The sequence below is a fragment of the Bremia lactucae genome, linkage group LG1 (assembly GCF_004359215.1).
Source record: "Bremia lactucae strain SF5 linkage group LG1, whole genome shotgun sequence".
NCBI classification, from domain to species: domain Eukaryota; phylum Oomycota; class Peronosporomycetes; order Peronosporales; family Peronosporaceae; genus Bremia; species Bremia lactucae.
The window spans coordinates 6,180,700-6,193,876 of NC_090610.1; the positions used below are offsets into that span (position 1 = coordinate 6,180,700).

Consider the following 13,177-nt stretch of genomic DNA (forward strand, 5'->3'; position numbering starts at 1 on the left):
ATCGTATATACGGACCATGCGTCATTACGCACGGCCGTCAATAGCCCACACCTCTCGCAAAGAATGGCGAGGTGGCTATCCTTCTTCGCGGAGTATAACTTCTCCGTCGAATATAAACCAGGACGACTTAATGTCGTCGCTGATGCGTTATCACGCCGACCCGATTTCGAGTCAGCAGTGCACCCCAACAGTAAAAGTGATCTTACTGTTGCAACACTCACTACGAGTGTTCCATCATCAACCTTAGTTGATGAAATAAAGAAAGCCTATAAAGAAGATAAGGACCTTCTTTGTCTGATGGATCATTTAATGAATCCATCCGATAAATCTTTTAAAGATCTACCGGCTTTATATCGATCGTCATCCGATCGATACACAACACGTAACGGCTTATTGTATTACACAGCCGTTACCGGCGACACCCCACGTGTCGTCGTCCCGACTCACAATGATTTGCGCTTGCGCATCATGTATGAGTGTCACGATGCTCCAACAAGTGGACATCGTGGACGTGAGAAGACTTACCTCACGGTAAGTCGATACTTTTACTGGCCCCGCCAGTATCAGCTCGTGCGCAAGTACAATCGTGCTTGCGAGGTATGTCAACGGGTGAAGCATAGCCCTTCATCCCGTGCACCTCTTCAACCTCTACCACTTCCGGCAAAGTGTTAGCAGTCCGCATCTATGGACTTCGTCTTCGGATTTCCCGAAGACGACCACAAAAACAATAGAATCCTTGTTTTCGTAGACAAATTCAGCAAAATGGTACATTTTGCTGCGGTACCAGAGTCGATTACGGCTCCGGGTTGTGCCCGTGTCTTTGTCGACACGGAATTCAAACTCCATGGGTTACCCCGTAAATTGGTCTCGGACAGAAATCCAAGATTCACGGCGGAGTTCTGGCAATCCATGTTCCGATCTCTCGAAACACGGCTAACTATGCCAACATCCGATCACCCAGAAACGGATGGTCAAACAGAACGCGTAATTCGCGTCCTCGAAGAGATACTTCGAGGTTACGTCCAATCGCATCCGAATTGGAGCGAGTTTTTACCGATGGACGAATTCGCCATCAATAATTCTGTGCATGCGTCTACAACGCATACACCGTTCTTCGTGATTGGCTTACGCCATCCTCGCAAACCCACCCAGTTAGAGGGATCCTCTAGTTTAGGGGGGTGGACTCGCACGAGCAAAACCACTTCTGGCTCATGCTCATCACGCGTCGAAGTTAACAACGACGCGAGTGATGTCGATGTCGAAGAAATCAAAATCGACGTTGAGAAAGATCTCATGGCAGTGCGCACAAAGCGTACTGAAAAAGAGCAAACAAAAAAGTCAGCAGAAGAATTTCTGCTAACTCGAAACTCAATAATCCGTTTCGTTCAGGATTCCATTGCGAACGCAGTGGACCGTCAGAAACAGAATGCAGACAAACATGGAAGAGCAAATGTTCATTCATTTAAAATTAATGGTCTAGTGCTACGATAAACCTACTTAAGCGTGTAGTCACTAATGTGGGTAGTAGTAAACTACTACCCAAGTTCATTGGGCCTTTCCGTGTACTGCATCGCAGAGGCAATGCGTACACAATAGAATTGCCACGCAAGATGCGAACGCATCCTACATTTTACGTTGGTCGGCTCCGCCCGTACCATCAGTACGCGGCTTCTTCCGAGGACGGATTTGACCACCCTTTTCAAGAATCCCCAAAAAATTCTTGTGATCGCGAACCAGATTCTCATGTTGAACCTGAAGTTTCTCATGCCGGTACCGAATATCCTCGAAACTGCGATGAGCTGACGACAGCTCATCGCGAACAGCATGATAATTCCGTTCGTAGTCCAACATGGAGTACGCACTCTTCGAACGGTCTTCCAGCCGCTCGATATGGTGAGCCTGCACCGTCTGCTTCAACGAGCGACGCTTGCCGCGCTCGTGGTCAAGTCCCTCCTCAAAATCATGGAGGAAGTGATCGATTTTGGCGATGCTCGACATTAGATCCGACATACGGTTAAGATCTAATTTTCCCTCCTCCACCACAACCATTGGTGGATTCCCACGGAGATCAACGTTTCCTTGTGAAACGTATCCAGAAACCGTGATGTGAAGGGGCAGCGAACGAGTTATCTTGTTCGCTGGCGTGGTTATCCACCTTCACATGACAGCTGGGAGCCTCGTTCCCAGCTGGTTGCTGACGTTGAGGGCCTCGTCCGTCAGTATGACGAGACCCATTGGATGGTTCAGAAGGCCCATCGGAAAATACGCGCCCCTAGCGCCTGTAAATCGATTGCAAAACGTTAATCGCTTCACGCATTTCAATAGAGATGCGACTCCTTCCCCAGGGCGAAGAAAGGGAATAGACATCCCCTTTTACCCTTTTCGAGTTGTCCACACAACACGGACAGGGATCACCCCACGTGAGGCATGGAAGCCTAGCCTCACGTGACAAGTGATGCAATTAATACTTTGCACCGGTTGAAGTTCGTTTCTCAAATTTAACGCGATTCGCGTTAAGTTTTTGAAGCCAGGCCTCGCGTCCAATGTCTTTGACATTGCGAATAAACGCGCTTCAGGCTTGCATAAGCGAGATTTTATCTCGCTTATTGTTGCCACTAAACTATCGATGGTTTAGAAAAGCATCGAGATAAAAATCTTTCTCGGCGCGAAAGTTCTTCGCGCTGGGATCAAGGCCATGAAGCTCTGCCGCAATAAGTAAAGAATATTGATTGGGAGGAGTAGTTTCTCCAGAGAAGCTATTGATTAGCCGCTCTAGCAAAAGCCACGGCTTCTTTTCAGGGGCGAGATGAGACATTTTACTATATTCATTCCCCTGAGTGGTACCCACTGAAGCAGGGGTACCACGAGAACTTTTCTTACGATGGCTTACGCCATCGTCATCACCTTGCACAGAAACACGTGCAGGTGACCGTACAGGAGACGGAACGGGCGATGAGGGATCATCCTCATCGTCAAAACCAAATAGACTATTAACTCGTCTATCAGAATGAGCCGGTTAACTAAAAGAGAAGTCTTCCTCTGCACGTAGTAGTGTACGTGAAATAACGCAAGGCACCACGCGCAACCGAAGCAGTGCGAAGTGGACTTGTACTGAAGCAGTACAAGTCATAGTGCCCCGTTACATTGGGTGCCTCGATTCTTCACGTACATAAGAGTACAGATGAAGGTTTATTGGTAGCGAAGGGTCTTTAGCTATCAAAAGGTAATTGAATGGATTAGGATTAGGGAAAAGTAAAAATGTATTAATATAATTAGTTTCCTACGTAACGATCTTCTATCTACTACTGAGCTTATTTAATTAATAACCAACTAAGTATGGCACCTCCGTCCGCCCGCACAATCGTCTCTCGAAACGATTGGCGGGGTTAATTTAGATTTAAATCAACTAATTAACAGAGCTAATGTCTTATTGCATCAATAATATCAAATTTGGTATATTGAAACTATTTAAGTCAAAATTATTAGAGATAATCATTTTGTACTTCTTTGCTAATTTCCTTTTATAGGAAATAATAATTTCTTTACGGGACACCCAGGTATAAGTTGCGTTAACGATAAATGTACGACCGACTTTTAACTGTATTAGCCATCTATTGCATTTACATTTAGAACATGTAATTAAAATATCAAATTTATATATTTTTGATAAATGTTTTTTTAACATCTCTGTTGAGAGGATAATAGTGTGTCCTGGTGGATGGATGGATAACGCTCGAGTAGACAATGTCGTATTAAATGTTGAAATTACTAAACTGAAAACTTAAAAATGTCCTTCTTTGGCTTCGGTAAAAAGGAGCCTGAGCCCTCGACCTCTTCTTCGGATTCGTTTGTGTACGAAGAACCTACGTATGACTACAGTGCACCAGCGTCTTTCGACTCAGCGCCCTCCACGTCTTCGTCGGCATTGAGCGGTAGCTCGTCGTCAGGCGCTGCGGAGATGCAGCAAATGATTATGGAAGAGCAGCAACGCGCGCTGATTCAGCAAGCTATATCCAAGATCACAGTGCTAGCGTGGGACAAGTGTAGCGCAAGCAAGCCCGATTCAGAGCTTTCGTCGAAAGAAAAAGACTGCATTAAAAATGTGACGCTCGCCTATTTAGACACGAGCATGTTTGTGGTTCACCGACTCAATAAGTCCAGCAGTGCCTAAGCAAATATACAATAATTCGCATTCTCAGCATGATAATAGTCCAAAGGATATCAGGGGTAAATTCAATGCATTTGTTAAAAAGACGGACAGCATCACTTAACACCAAAGAAACGAGCCGCTTGCTGACGTGCAATTAAAAGTCATCTATTTTTCATGCGCTCGGTTATAATTGCCTGTCTTTTGAGTCCTTACTTGCGATAAATTGCGGCTGTTTAGGTGTACTGAGACAACGCGATGAATGCAACTCCCCCCCAAGGCTTCTATACACAAAAAGCGGCACGTTTTTAAAGGGACCACTGTCGTGCCGCTCGTCAGGCACCCGCCCTCGTAATCCCCAGGTGTTGCAGATAATACGCATGTCTCGATCAGTTCGACTCAATAGCATAGTAAACTTGGAGGCTAGCTGGTCAAGCGCATCAGGAAGCAAGTACGTGACAATAACCGTCGCTTCTGAAAGGTCTTCCTCGAGCAAGTCTCCATGAGATACGCTTACAAGATCGTGTAGGTCATTGGTGTCGATCAGTTTAGAGAATCGCGAAATTAAAAACTTTTCAATCTCCACGCCACGAGCTCGTGCACCATAACGCTTTGCAGCTTCGATGCAGATGCGGCCGTCCCCACAGCCCAAATCAAATAGAACCTAAAGTGACGATGGTAGGGTACAGACCACTAATGTGAGAGGGTGGATAAGCTAGCGCATCCAATCGAATTATGTTGGACGCACGTCGGCAGGGGTCAAGTGAGCAATTTCGACAATTTTGGAAACGATGTCTCGGTCACTTTGGCAGGGTGGCGCTAAAGAGTCACCTTCGATCCACATATAAGTGCTAGGATTCTGCTCCTCATCTGACTCGTCGTCAAAATGCGTAGGCCTGGGTCCCTCCATTTTCTCGTCGCTACCGCGTCACTGATACGGCCAATTTTAGTTTTAATTTAATGATCAAGTTTTTTAGGACTAAATTTTGACTCACCGGCCAATCAGGTCCCTTCGGTTTGTGATGGAGTAAAGGTAATCGGGAAGAGGGTGCAGCCTTAGCGCTGTGCAAATTTGATTTAGGTTCCACGATAGACTATTCTTGGTCATTTCGTCAAAAAGTACACGTAAGTTGGCAAGTGACAAAAATTTTGCCGCTAGCGGTGCTGCTGCTTAACAAAACATCAAACATGCATAACTTTGGAATACCACTGCGAGATTCCTTGTGTAAGCTATGATGGTAATAACACACTAGGAATAGAATGGATCCGAGGGATCTTTAAGGATCGATGATCCAACGCGTTCTCAAAATAAAATGGTAAGTTCAAGTCGCGCAATATTTTTAACGCAACATTTCAACAACAAATAGAAGTCAATTACTTAATCCTGTAATCTCATTTATTGCTTGCTTGAGCTGTAGCGGTCCAGACGTAGCATGACTAATTGCTCCTGCTCGCCAATGTCGACACTGTTTCTACCATGATTTAGTACATTTCCTCTTTCTCCATCTACTTCCACCGTTGCCTCCTCTTCTTTAAAACTAAGAGTTTCTTCGATACTGTTGTCAGGAGACGTGCTATGGAATTGAATAAGAAGTTCTTGGATCGCCATAGCTTCATCACCACGTCCTAGATGTTTGTACGCATTAAGGGCTGTCTGAAGCATGAATGGACGCTTTAAAGCCCGCCTCCTCTCACCGTCTATAGACGCGAAGTCCTCAAAAAGCATGATTACTTCATCGTACCGATTGAGGCGAAAATTAGCTGCCATTCCAACCTCTGTCACGGCAATTCCAACAGGAATATCCTTGTTCAGACGCAGCGCACGTACCATGGTGGAAACACGCTCGAAATCGTTAACGAATCCCAATCGATAGTAATAAACAACCACCTGTTCCAACGCTGCGTACTTAATCGGCATGTTATTCTCCAAAGCGTATACACAGAGACTATCTACCAGACCAGCACGATCAGCACGAACGCCAGCTATGATAGCTTCACATAAAGCAAATTCATTCCACATGAGAGAGCACGAAAACCGTTCAAAAAAATTGCACAAGTCGTCTGCTGATTCAATTCGAGCTGGGACATCCCCACCATTTTCGATAGTGACACCGCCATCAATGCTACCCAAAATTAACGGGCCAGAAAATAACTTATACATCAACGGATAAATGGCGTGGTGGCTCACGAGAATCTTGTGCAGATTCATCAGTCTTAAAATTTCCCAAGCTACGCAAAAATCTTTATTGCTCGTTTCAGCCACACGCACCTTAAACAAATATTTAGACACTCTATCCTTAACACCACGAGTTGCGTGTGCCGACAATAACAAATTGCGATACATCTCCATGAGCATAGAATCTTCTCCAAGACGATTTAATTGCTGCAGGCACATTTCGAAGCGATTTTCCGTAAAGCTTGTCATTGGCAAATCCGGCGGATGATTGTAAAGTTTCATAGCTCGTTCGGATTCACCACAAGCTGCCGCAGTCATCATAATCATTGGCAATAGCGACAATGGCACATTCTCTCCGGGCAGATTGGTGGTCATTTCTTCGCAAAGTTGCAATACTTTTTCGAAATCAGTGAAATTTTGATCATGCAGCAAAGCATTTAGAACATGAAAGTAAGATACTTTCGTCACATGGACATCATGACGCTGCATTGTGTCTAATAGACGCAGCACCCCGAAACCGTCACGCAGATGTCCTAGCGCGACAAATATTGATTGAGCAAGTCGCGGCGTGAGCACGCTGAGGCATTTCTCTGTCAAACTTTCTTCATCATTTTCTGTGAGATAGTTCGAGAATTTGTTAACAACGTCTTCAAACCGCTGCTGGTTGTTAAGTGCCAAGGCATAATGCTCGGAAAGAACGGACCAGTGCTTGCTTTGGCTTGAAAATTGAGGAAACTCCTCTTCCCACACAGACAACACGGCCTCCACTTGCGCGTAATCTCGCCTCTGACGCATGGCGTACAGCATGCGATCCAGCTTTCCAGTCGCTGCCTTAAGTTGCCTTCGAACTCGCTGAAAGGCTATCTCATTCAGTACCGCCGCACGAGGATTTTCTAGATCCTCTTTCAGCGTTTGCAGGCTCTTTCGAGCTCGGTCCATGTCTTCTTTTGACACCGATCCGCTTAGGACGAGCGATTTAAATTTTACCATCTCCGAGTCTGCCGGCAGCGTCAAATCTTGCGCCACACTGAGATTTTCATTACAAGAACGTTCCGCAACGGCCATTAAATCGTCACTCGTGCTCTTGTGTAATGACAGATGGACATTTTGACTTCGTGGCTCGTCTTCATGAGTGTTATTTGCCGCGTAACTTACTGATCGCGGTTTTAACCATACTGCGCCATCTTTATCCTCTTGTGGTTTTGAAAACACGTGTAGTTGAAGTGGCCGCGACAGACGTTGAGCCCGCGGCAGCGAGCCCAGCCATCGACACGCCACTTCTGCAAGCATTTTACTCTGTGGCTAAAATTAAATGAACGTGGTGTACACAACTGTACCAGGCTTAAGATCATGCTCAAGCCACGATATAATCGCTTGACAAACTTGGCGCGGGCGTTGCAACGGCCTCAAGTAGCAATTCCTTCCCGAGCTTTCATAGTTCCTTTGTTAAAATCTGCTAGTCCGCAAATAATTTTTCACCGTTACTTTTCTTTCGTGCCTCTCGATAGCGACGATGGCGAGCAGAAGCAAAAAAACAGACCGTCATTCGCCATTGCTGCTGCGTTTGAGGGCCACGAGGATCTTGAAGAAGAAGACGGTCTTGATCAATCATATGTTCATACGCCGGATGTCAAAAAGCCTTGTGATGAGCGCGTGCGCGCTCTAACTGAACAATTTCGTCTTGGCATGGAGAAAAAAAAGGTCTGGATGCAGTCATTGGTTGCGCAAAATCGTTACGCGGCTGTCGTTAAGTGCGTAGCTGACTGCTATGCGCCACTTTATGTGGCCATGGGTCTAGAAGGTAAATGCCCTTTGCTGATGGTGACCAATGACAAGAATAGGAACCATCATGAATCTGAAACGGAGTTTAAACCGCAACGCTTCGATGATATGCTTACAAAAACCACAGAGCAAGAAGCATTGGCGCTACTAGTAATTGCGAAGCAGTCTTTGCTGGCACTAACAATCGTTGAACATCGGGAAAAACTTGCTGAAGAGCTCGCAAGACGCTCAAACGCTGGAATAGGAGTAATGGTTCCAGGGTCAAACGTGATGGAGGATAGAAATGTATTGACGCTGGGAAGCCATCTCCGAATGTTCTACTCGTGGTCGATGAGCGCATACGCGTTTTGTGGCCAGGCTTACTACCCAAAGGTGCTCGAAATGTACAAGCGGGCACAAGATGCGGGACTGTACGTAACTGCGAATATGAACGTCCAGTACTTATCGGTTTTGATTAAGCAAAGACATTACGACAAACTTTTTGACTTTTACAAAGAAGTTGTACGAGAAAACCTGCCGACGTCGGTGTATTTCTACAGGCAGATGGTGTTTGCGGTGTCTGTAGCGCACAATATTGAACTGCTCGATGCACTTCTAGACGACATGCGTATCAAGGGATTTAAGCTACGCGAAGTTGACTATCTGCGTGCTATTCGGACGTATGACTTAAAATATTTCTTGAAGGCGAAGCATCAGCATAAGACAACCCAAAAACATAATAACTATCGCAAAATGCACGAGCATGAAGCAATGCTGACCAGACCAACAGATTCCTACGAAATGTGTGTCAAGCGGTTTCGCGAGCAAGATGATAACCCAGAGCGCTACAAGGAGCTTGTTGAAGCCGCCAAAAGTGTCGTAGCAATTTTTGATGCAATGGTAAATATTGACGGGCTGGCCCCGCGACACGGTGACCTATTTTCACGAGTGATTACAGCGTGTGTGTACGCACAGGAATACAATCTCGTGCCAGATCTATTGGCTCTTCATGCTGAGTATGTTGACGAAAAACTGCACCCTGCAGGTGTCCGTATGGCTGTGAATGCATATTTGTTGTTGGAGGAACCCGCAAAGGCTTGGACTCTTATTTTTGAAACAGATGTCAACCTTGAGCGCGACCGTGCTGCGCTCATCAGCAACATATTTGATTATATGTGCGCTAAAAAACTAGGCGCCGACATCATTTCCTTGATGCGTGATGTGGATAATCTGAAACTACAAGGTGTGTTCACTCAATCTTTAATAAAAAAAATAGTTCCGGCACTTTGCCGGAGTATCGACAGTGTCAAAGACGAAGAATTACTGGCGATAATGTCGCAATTTGACTCTGTTTTCCGCCTTTTTACTAGCGAACATCACTTCGGTGTATTCCTTCGTGAATGCTGTCACAATAGACGTATAGCAGCTGTAAAAACAGCTCTTGAGCAGTGGATCGCTTTATCCGACAATAAACGACCGCTTAGTGGAAGTGTCGGTGTCAAGATCTTAAAAGCTTTTGAAGACAAGTCTGACTGGGCTTCGATGGCCGAAACGTTCGAATTGATCAATTTCTCTAAAGAAATACACACGGATAATTGTGAAGCTATTGTAACACTTGTGACCCAAGCCTACGACGGCCTTGGTCAATCTGAACGTATTAAACAAGCGAAGCAAGTTTTGGACATGACTAAGAAGCGTCCGGACCATTAATAAATTAGTTATAGCAGACAAAAAATGCGCTTTTTTAGAAGGTGGTATTCGAAATACCTCGAAATAAACGAAGTTTAGTGATGTATTTTTCGTGTCATTTTTGTAATAAGCCACAAATTAAAAACTGACGTAAAAATTTAAGGTTAGCATGTGTACAGCTCGCTGCAATGCCTGTCCAAAGAGCATTTCAACGTTTGCTTTGCCAAATGCAATGGTGACGGAAGAGCCAAATCGTAGCACACTGAGACGCAAATTTAGTAACAATCGACCTGATCAAACTAAACATTAATGCTTGCGTGAAAAGAGCATCAAGTCGCAACACTAATGGCCTACCACAACTACAAAGATTTGCACTGCGTGCTGGCGCTGTTATTTCATGTGGTCTCGTAGCCATGTGCTAATAAAGGCAATTTGATTTTTTTTAACAAGAAGATGCGCCATATTCGTCAAATGCATAAAATGCCTAGTTTCTCCTGGAAAAATGGATTGCATCTAAAAATAACAATATTGAAAGGGAATTGCTGCTGACACCTGAAAAAATATTTTTTTTCGTCTCCAAGCGAAAATCTTTCCATCATTTAATAAGGGAATGTGTAACGGGCTATGGCTGCCCTAATGTTACACATTCCCCATTAAGTGCACTTGTTGTACGTAAGGGGATTGTCAATCACTTAAGTAAAGTGATTAGACTGGTTCACATTTGTGACCGACCCTTTTGTATGTGATGCACATAGGTGCATTCATATTAAGAGGGATGACGCTTAGCGTCAACCGTGATGACGGCTAGCGTCATCCGTTACGAGGTATCTAGAAAGATACGCTCGCAATTCATATTACTGTTATCTACAGAGATGACATTTTTGATTGGTTAAAATAGGTATATATATTTAATGCGATTAAATATAAATTAGTCTAGAAACCTATTTTCTACTTAGTAAGTGCGCACGAGGAGCCGAACTACCGCTCCCGTGACGACACTTTACTAGAGTACTTAGTGCGTTGGGTGAGGTTGCTAAGGCGCCCACCACAACTACCTCACTGCACGCAAGAGAAGCTGGTTAAACTGCTTCCTCGCTGAGGTAAAGTGTGTGTCTAAGTAGTGCCCGCACACACTTGGTAGCACTTGAAATCCTTCCCACGACCCGCATCTCTGCGTGTGTACGTCAGGATGAGCTTCAACATCAAATGGGCAAATTTCCTTCACCTATCTGAACATTATCGGGAGGTGGCAGGGCTTATGGCGCAGGGACTTGGTGAACAAGCCCTGGTCAGGCTCCTGGGCAGTCATCCTGAGCAACAAGTTGCTCATTTGGAGCAGTTTGAGGCATTCGTGCTCGGACAGCAGAGAGCCGCGTCCGAGGCACAGAGCCATGCTGCTGCGGAGTCCGTCACTCAGGATTGGGATGAGCAGAGGCATGGGAAGGCTCATGGCGGGGCTCTCCATAGGACTGTTGAGATGCTCTCTGCCCGGCCGCATCAGCCGAGGCCCACTCGGAAGGACCCGCCCAAGTTCGATGGAACTGCAGCGCACACGATTGTCCTCTGGCTTTTAGCCGTCGAGCAATGCGGTGTCGCGCACCGCGCAGGTACGACATGGAGGACGGCAGCCGGATGATGTCGTGCGCCATGTCGCACCTGCGCGGTAAGGCCTCAGAGAGAGCTAACTCGGCGCTTAAAGCGGACAGAAAGGCGTTCCCTACATGGCGATCTTCAAGGAAAAGATTTGCGACATGTTTTAGCCGCCAAACAACGAAGTGTTGCATCAGGCGCGCTTCTTTGGAGCGCGACAGGCGAAGCGTTCTCTGCAAGAGTATGTGAAAGAGATGCGCTCGCTGTTGGCATCCATTACCTTAGGTCCGATTCCGGAGCACATTAAGGTGCCCACGTTTATGAACGGACTACGGCATGGCCCATCGCGACAGGCCTTTTTCAGAAAGGTGCCGTCGACGATGGAAGAGGCAATCCAAATTGCCTTGGTGGAGGAGCAATCCTACAACAGTGTCTCCGCGACAGCTTGGTATAAGCTGTCGGTCGAGAGGTTAGATGCCACTCCCATAGAGTTAGGCAATGCAGACGTTGTCGATTATGAATGCGGCAAGCGCGGCCATATGATGGCTCGCTGCAATGCCAGGGTCCTTGCTGGGGCGAAGACGCCCAGCAAGAGGACTCCCTACCCAAAGGGCGATGGCAAGAACCAGCGTGCGAGACGCATTAGTTCTGCATCGAACACTGAGGGGTCGGAAATGCAGGAGCGCAGTAGGGGCGGGATGCCCTACTAACGCGGACTCTGAAGCTACCTCTAAGTTCAGAGTTGTGGAACAAATGAGTAGCATAGTCCCTGAGGTCTCGAAATTTCGGACCATAACCCTGATGGTCTATAGCGCTCATGTAAGAGGCTATGACCAGGTGATGACCCTCCTAGTGGATTCGGGTGCATCACAAAATTTTGTGAAACTCGCGGCTCTAAGAAAGAGACCGGCGATGTTTGAGTCGCTTTGCCAGGATGGCAAGCGAGAAGAGGCGACCGTTCGTTTAGCGAACGGCGCGCTCGTTAAGTCTGAGGGAGTTCAGGTAGAACTCGCCTTCAGCTTTAGTGACTTCTCTTGTAAAGAGAAGTTCACAGTGCTAGGAATGGAGAGTCCGTATGACCTCATCCTAGGCATGCCATGGTTGGCAAAAGCCAACCATGGATAGACTGGCGTATAAGGTCAGTTGCTAACTCTACGCAGGACACCGGAAAGGATGTGCTCTTGCGAGAGGCGTATGCAACTGATATCGTGTCGTACAGAGTTGGAGGTGCGTTGGCGGGATGTCAAACGTCACCAATTCCTACCCAGCTCGTGGAGACTGAGGTTGAGAAAAGGGCAATGACAAGTACTCATGTGTCATAAAGTCCTGCAAAGAGCCGACAGCCTGTGGCAGTAGACAGCGGGCTGACAGGAGTTCAAGTCTCGCATGAACCGGCACAGTGCCTAGAGCCTGGTGCGGTTGGAAGGGGTTTGTTAGCCAGGAGCCCAACGGCACCCGCTTACCAGTAAAAGGTCGTGGTGACTCGAAGAACGAGTACTTAACAAATTGGGACGATCTGACGCACGTTTAAACGAGGACCTTTGAATCTGTTTCTAAAAAAAGAGGACGAGCCTTCGAACGAGGTGTTTGACGCCGTCAAAGACGAATTGCGGAGGTATCCTCAGTTGAGGTGCTCCGGCAAGTCTTTAAATTTGCTGAGGAGATAGTAAATCTCCCGGAGATGTCGTGGGATCTGTTCCTTGCCGAATCAAAGGAAGGAAAGATCCACGAAATAGTTGCACCAGTTCCAGAAGAGAACTTGGTGGACTGTTCCTCGTCGTCCACAATAAACGAGAGCATCCTAGAAACGGACA

General features: G+C 46.4%; 4 protein-coding genes across 4 annotated transcripts; 2 read left to right on the forward strand and 2 right to left on the reverse strand.

Moving 5' to 3' along the window:
- Positions 1-3,724: 3,724 nt before the first annotated feature.
- On the reverse strand, positions 3,725-5,165 carry CCR75_005502 (uncharacterized protein). Its single transcript, XM_067963583.1, has 3 exons — positions 5,143-5,165; positions 4,896-5,078; positions 3,725-4,811 (listed from the first exon to the last, which is right to left on the reverse strand). The coding sequence occupies exons 2-3, from the start codon at positions 5,055-5,057 to the stop codon at positions 4,335-4,337; spliced, it is 639 nt and encodes a 212-aa protein (XP_067822421.1). The 5' UTR covers positions 5,058-5,078; positions 5,143-5,165; the 3' UTR covers positions 3,725-4,334.
- CCR75_005503 (uncharacterized protein) lies at positions 3,788-4,171 on the forward strand (the record flags this gene model as incomplete). Its single annotated transcript, XM_067963584.1, has 1 exon — positions 3,788-4,171. One exon carries the CDS (start codon positions 3,788-3,790, stop codon positions 4,169-4,171), a length of 384 nt encoding a protein of 127 aa, XP_067822420.1.
- Positions 5,166-5,543: 378 nt separating the features above from the next.
- On the reverse strand, positions 5,544-7,613 carry CCR75_005501 (uncharacterized protein; the record flags this gene model as incomplete). The annotated part of the gene is made up of 1 exon (XM_067963582.1): positions 5,544-7,613. One exon carries the CDS (start codon positions 7,611-7,613, stop codon positions 5,544-5,546), a length of 2,070 nt encoding a protein of 689 aa, XP_067822418.1.
- A 60-nt stretch (positions 7,614-7,673) lies between these two features.
- Positions 7,674-9,794, forward strand: CCR75_005500 (uncharacterized protein; the record flags this gene model as incomplete). Its single annotated transcript, XM_067963581.1, has 1 exon — positions 7,674-9,794. The coding sequence occupies one exon, from the start codon at positions 7,674-7,676 to the stop codon at positions 9,792-9,794; it is 2,121 nt and encodes a 706-aa protein (XP_067822419.1).
- Between the last annotated feature and the right edge of the window lie 3,383 nt (positions 9,795-13,177).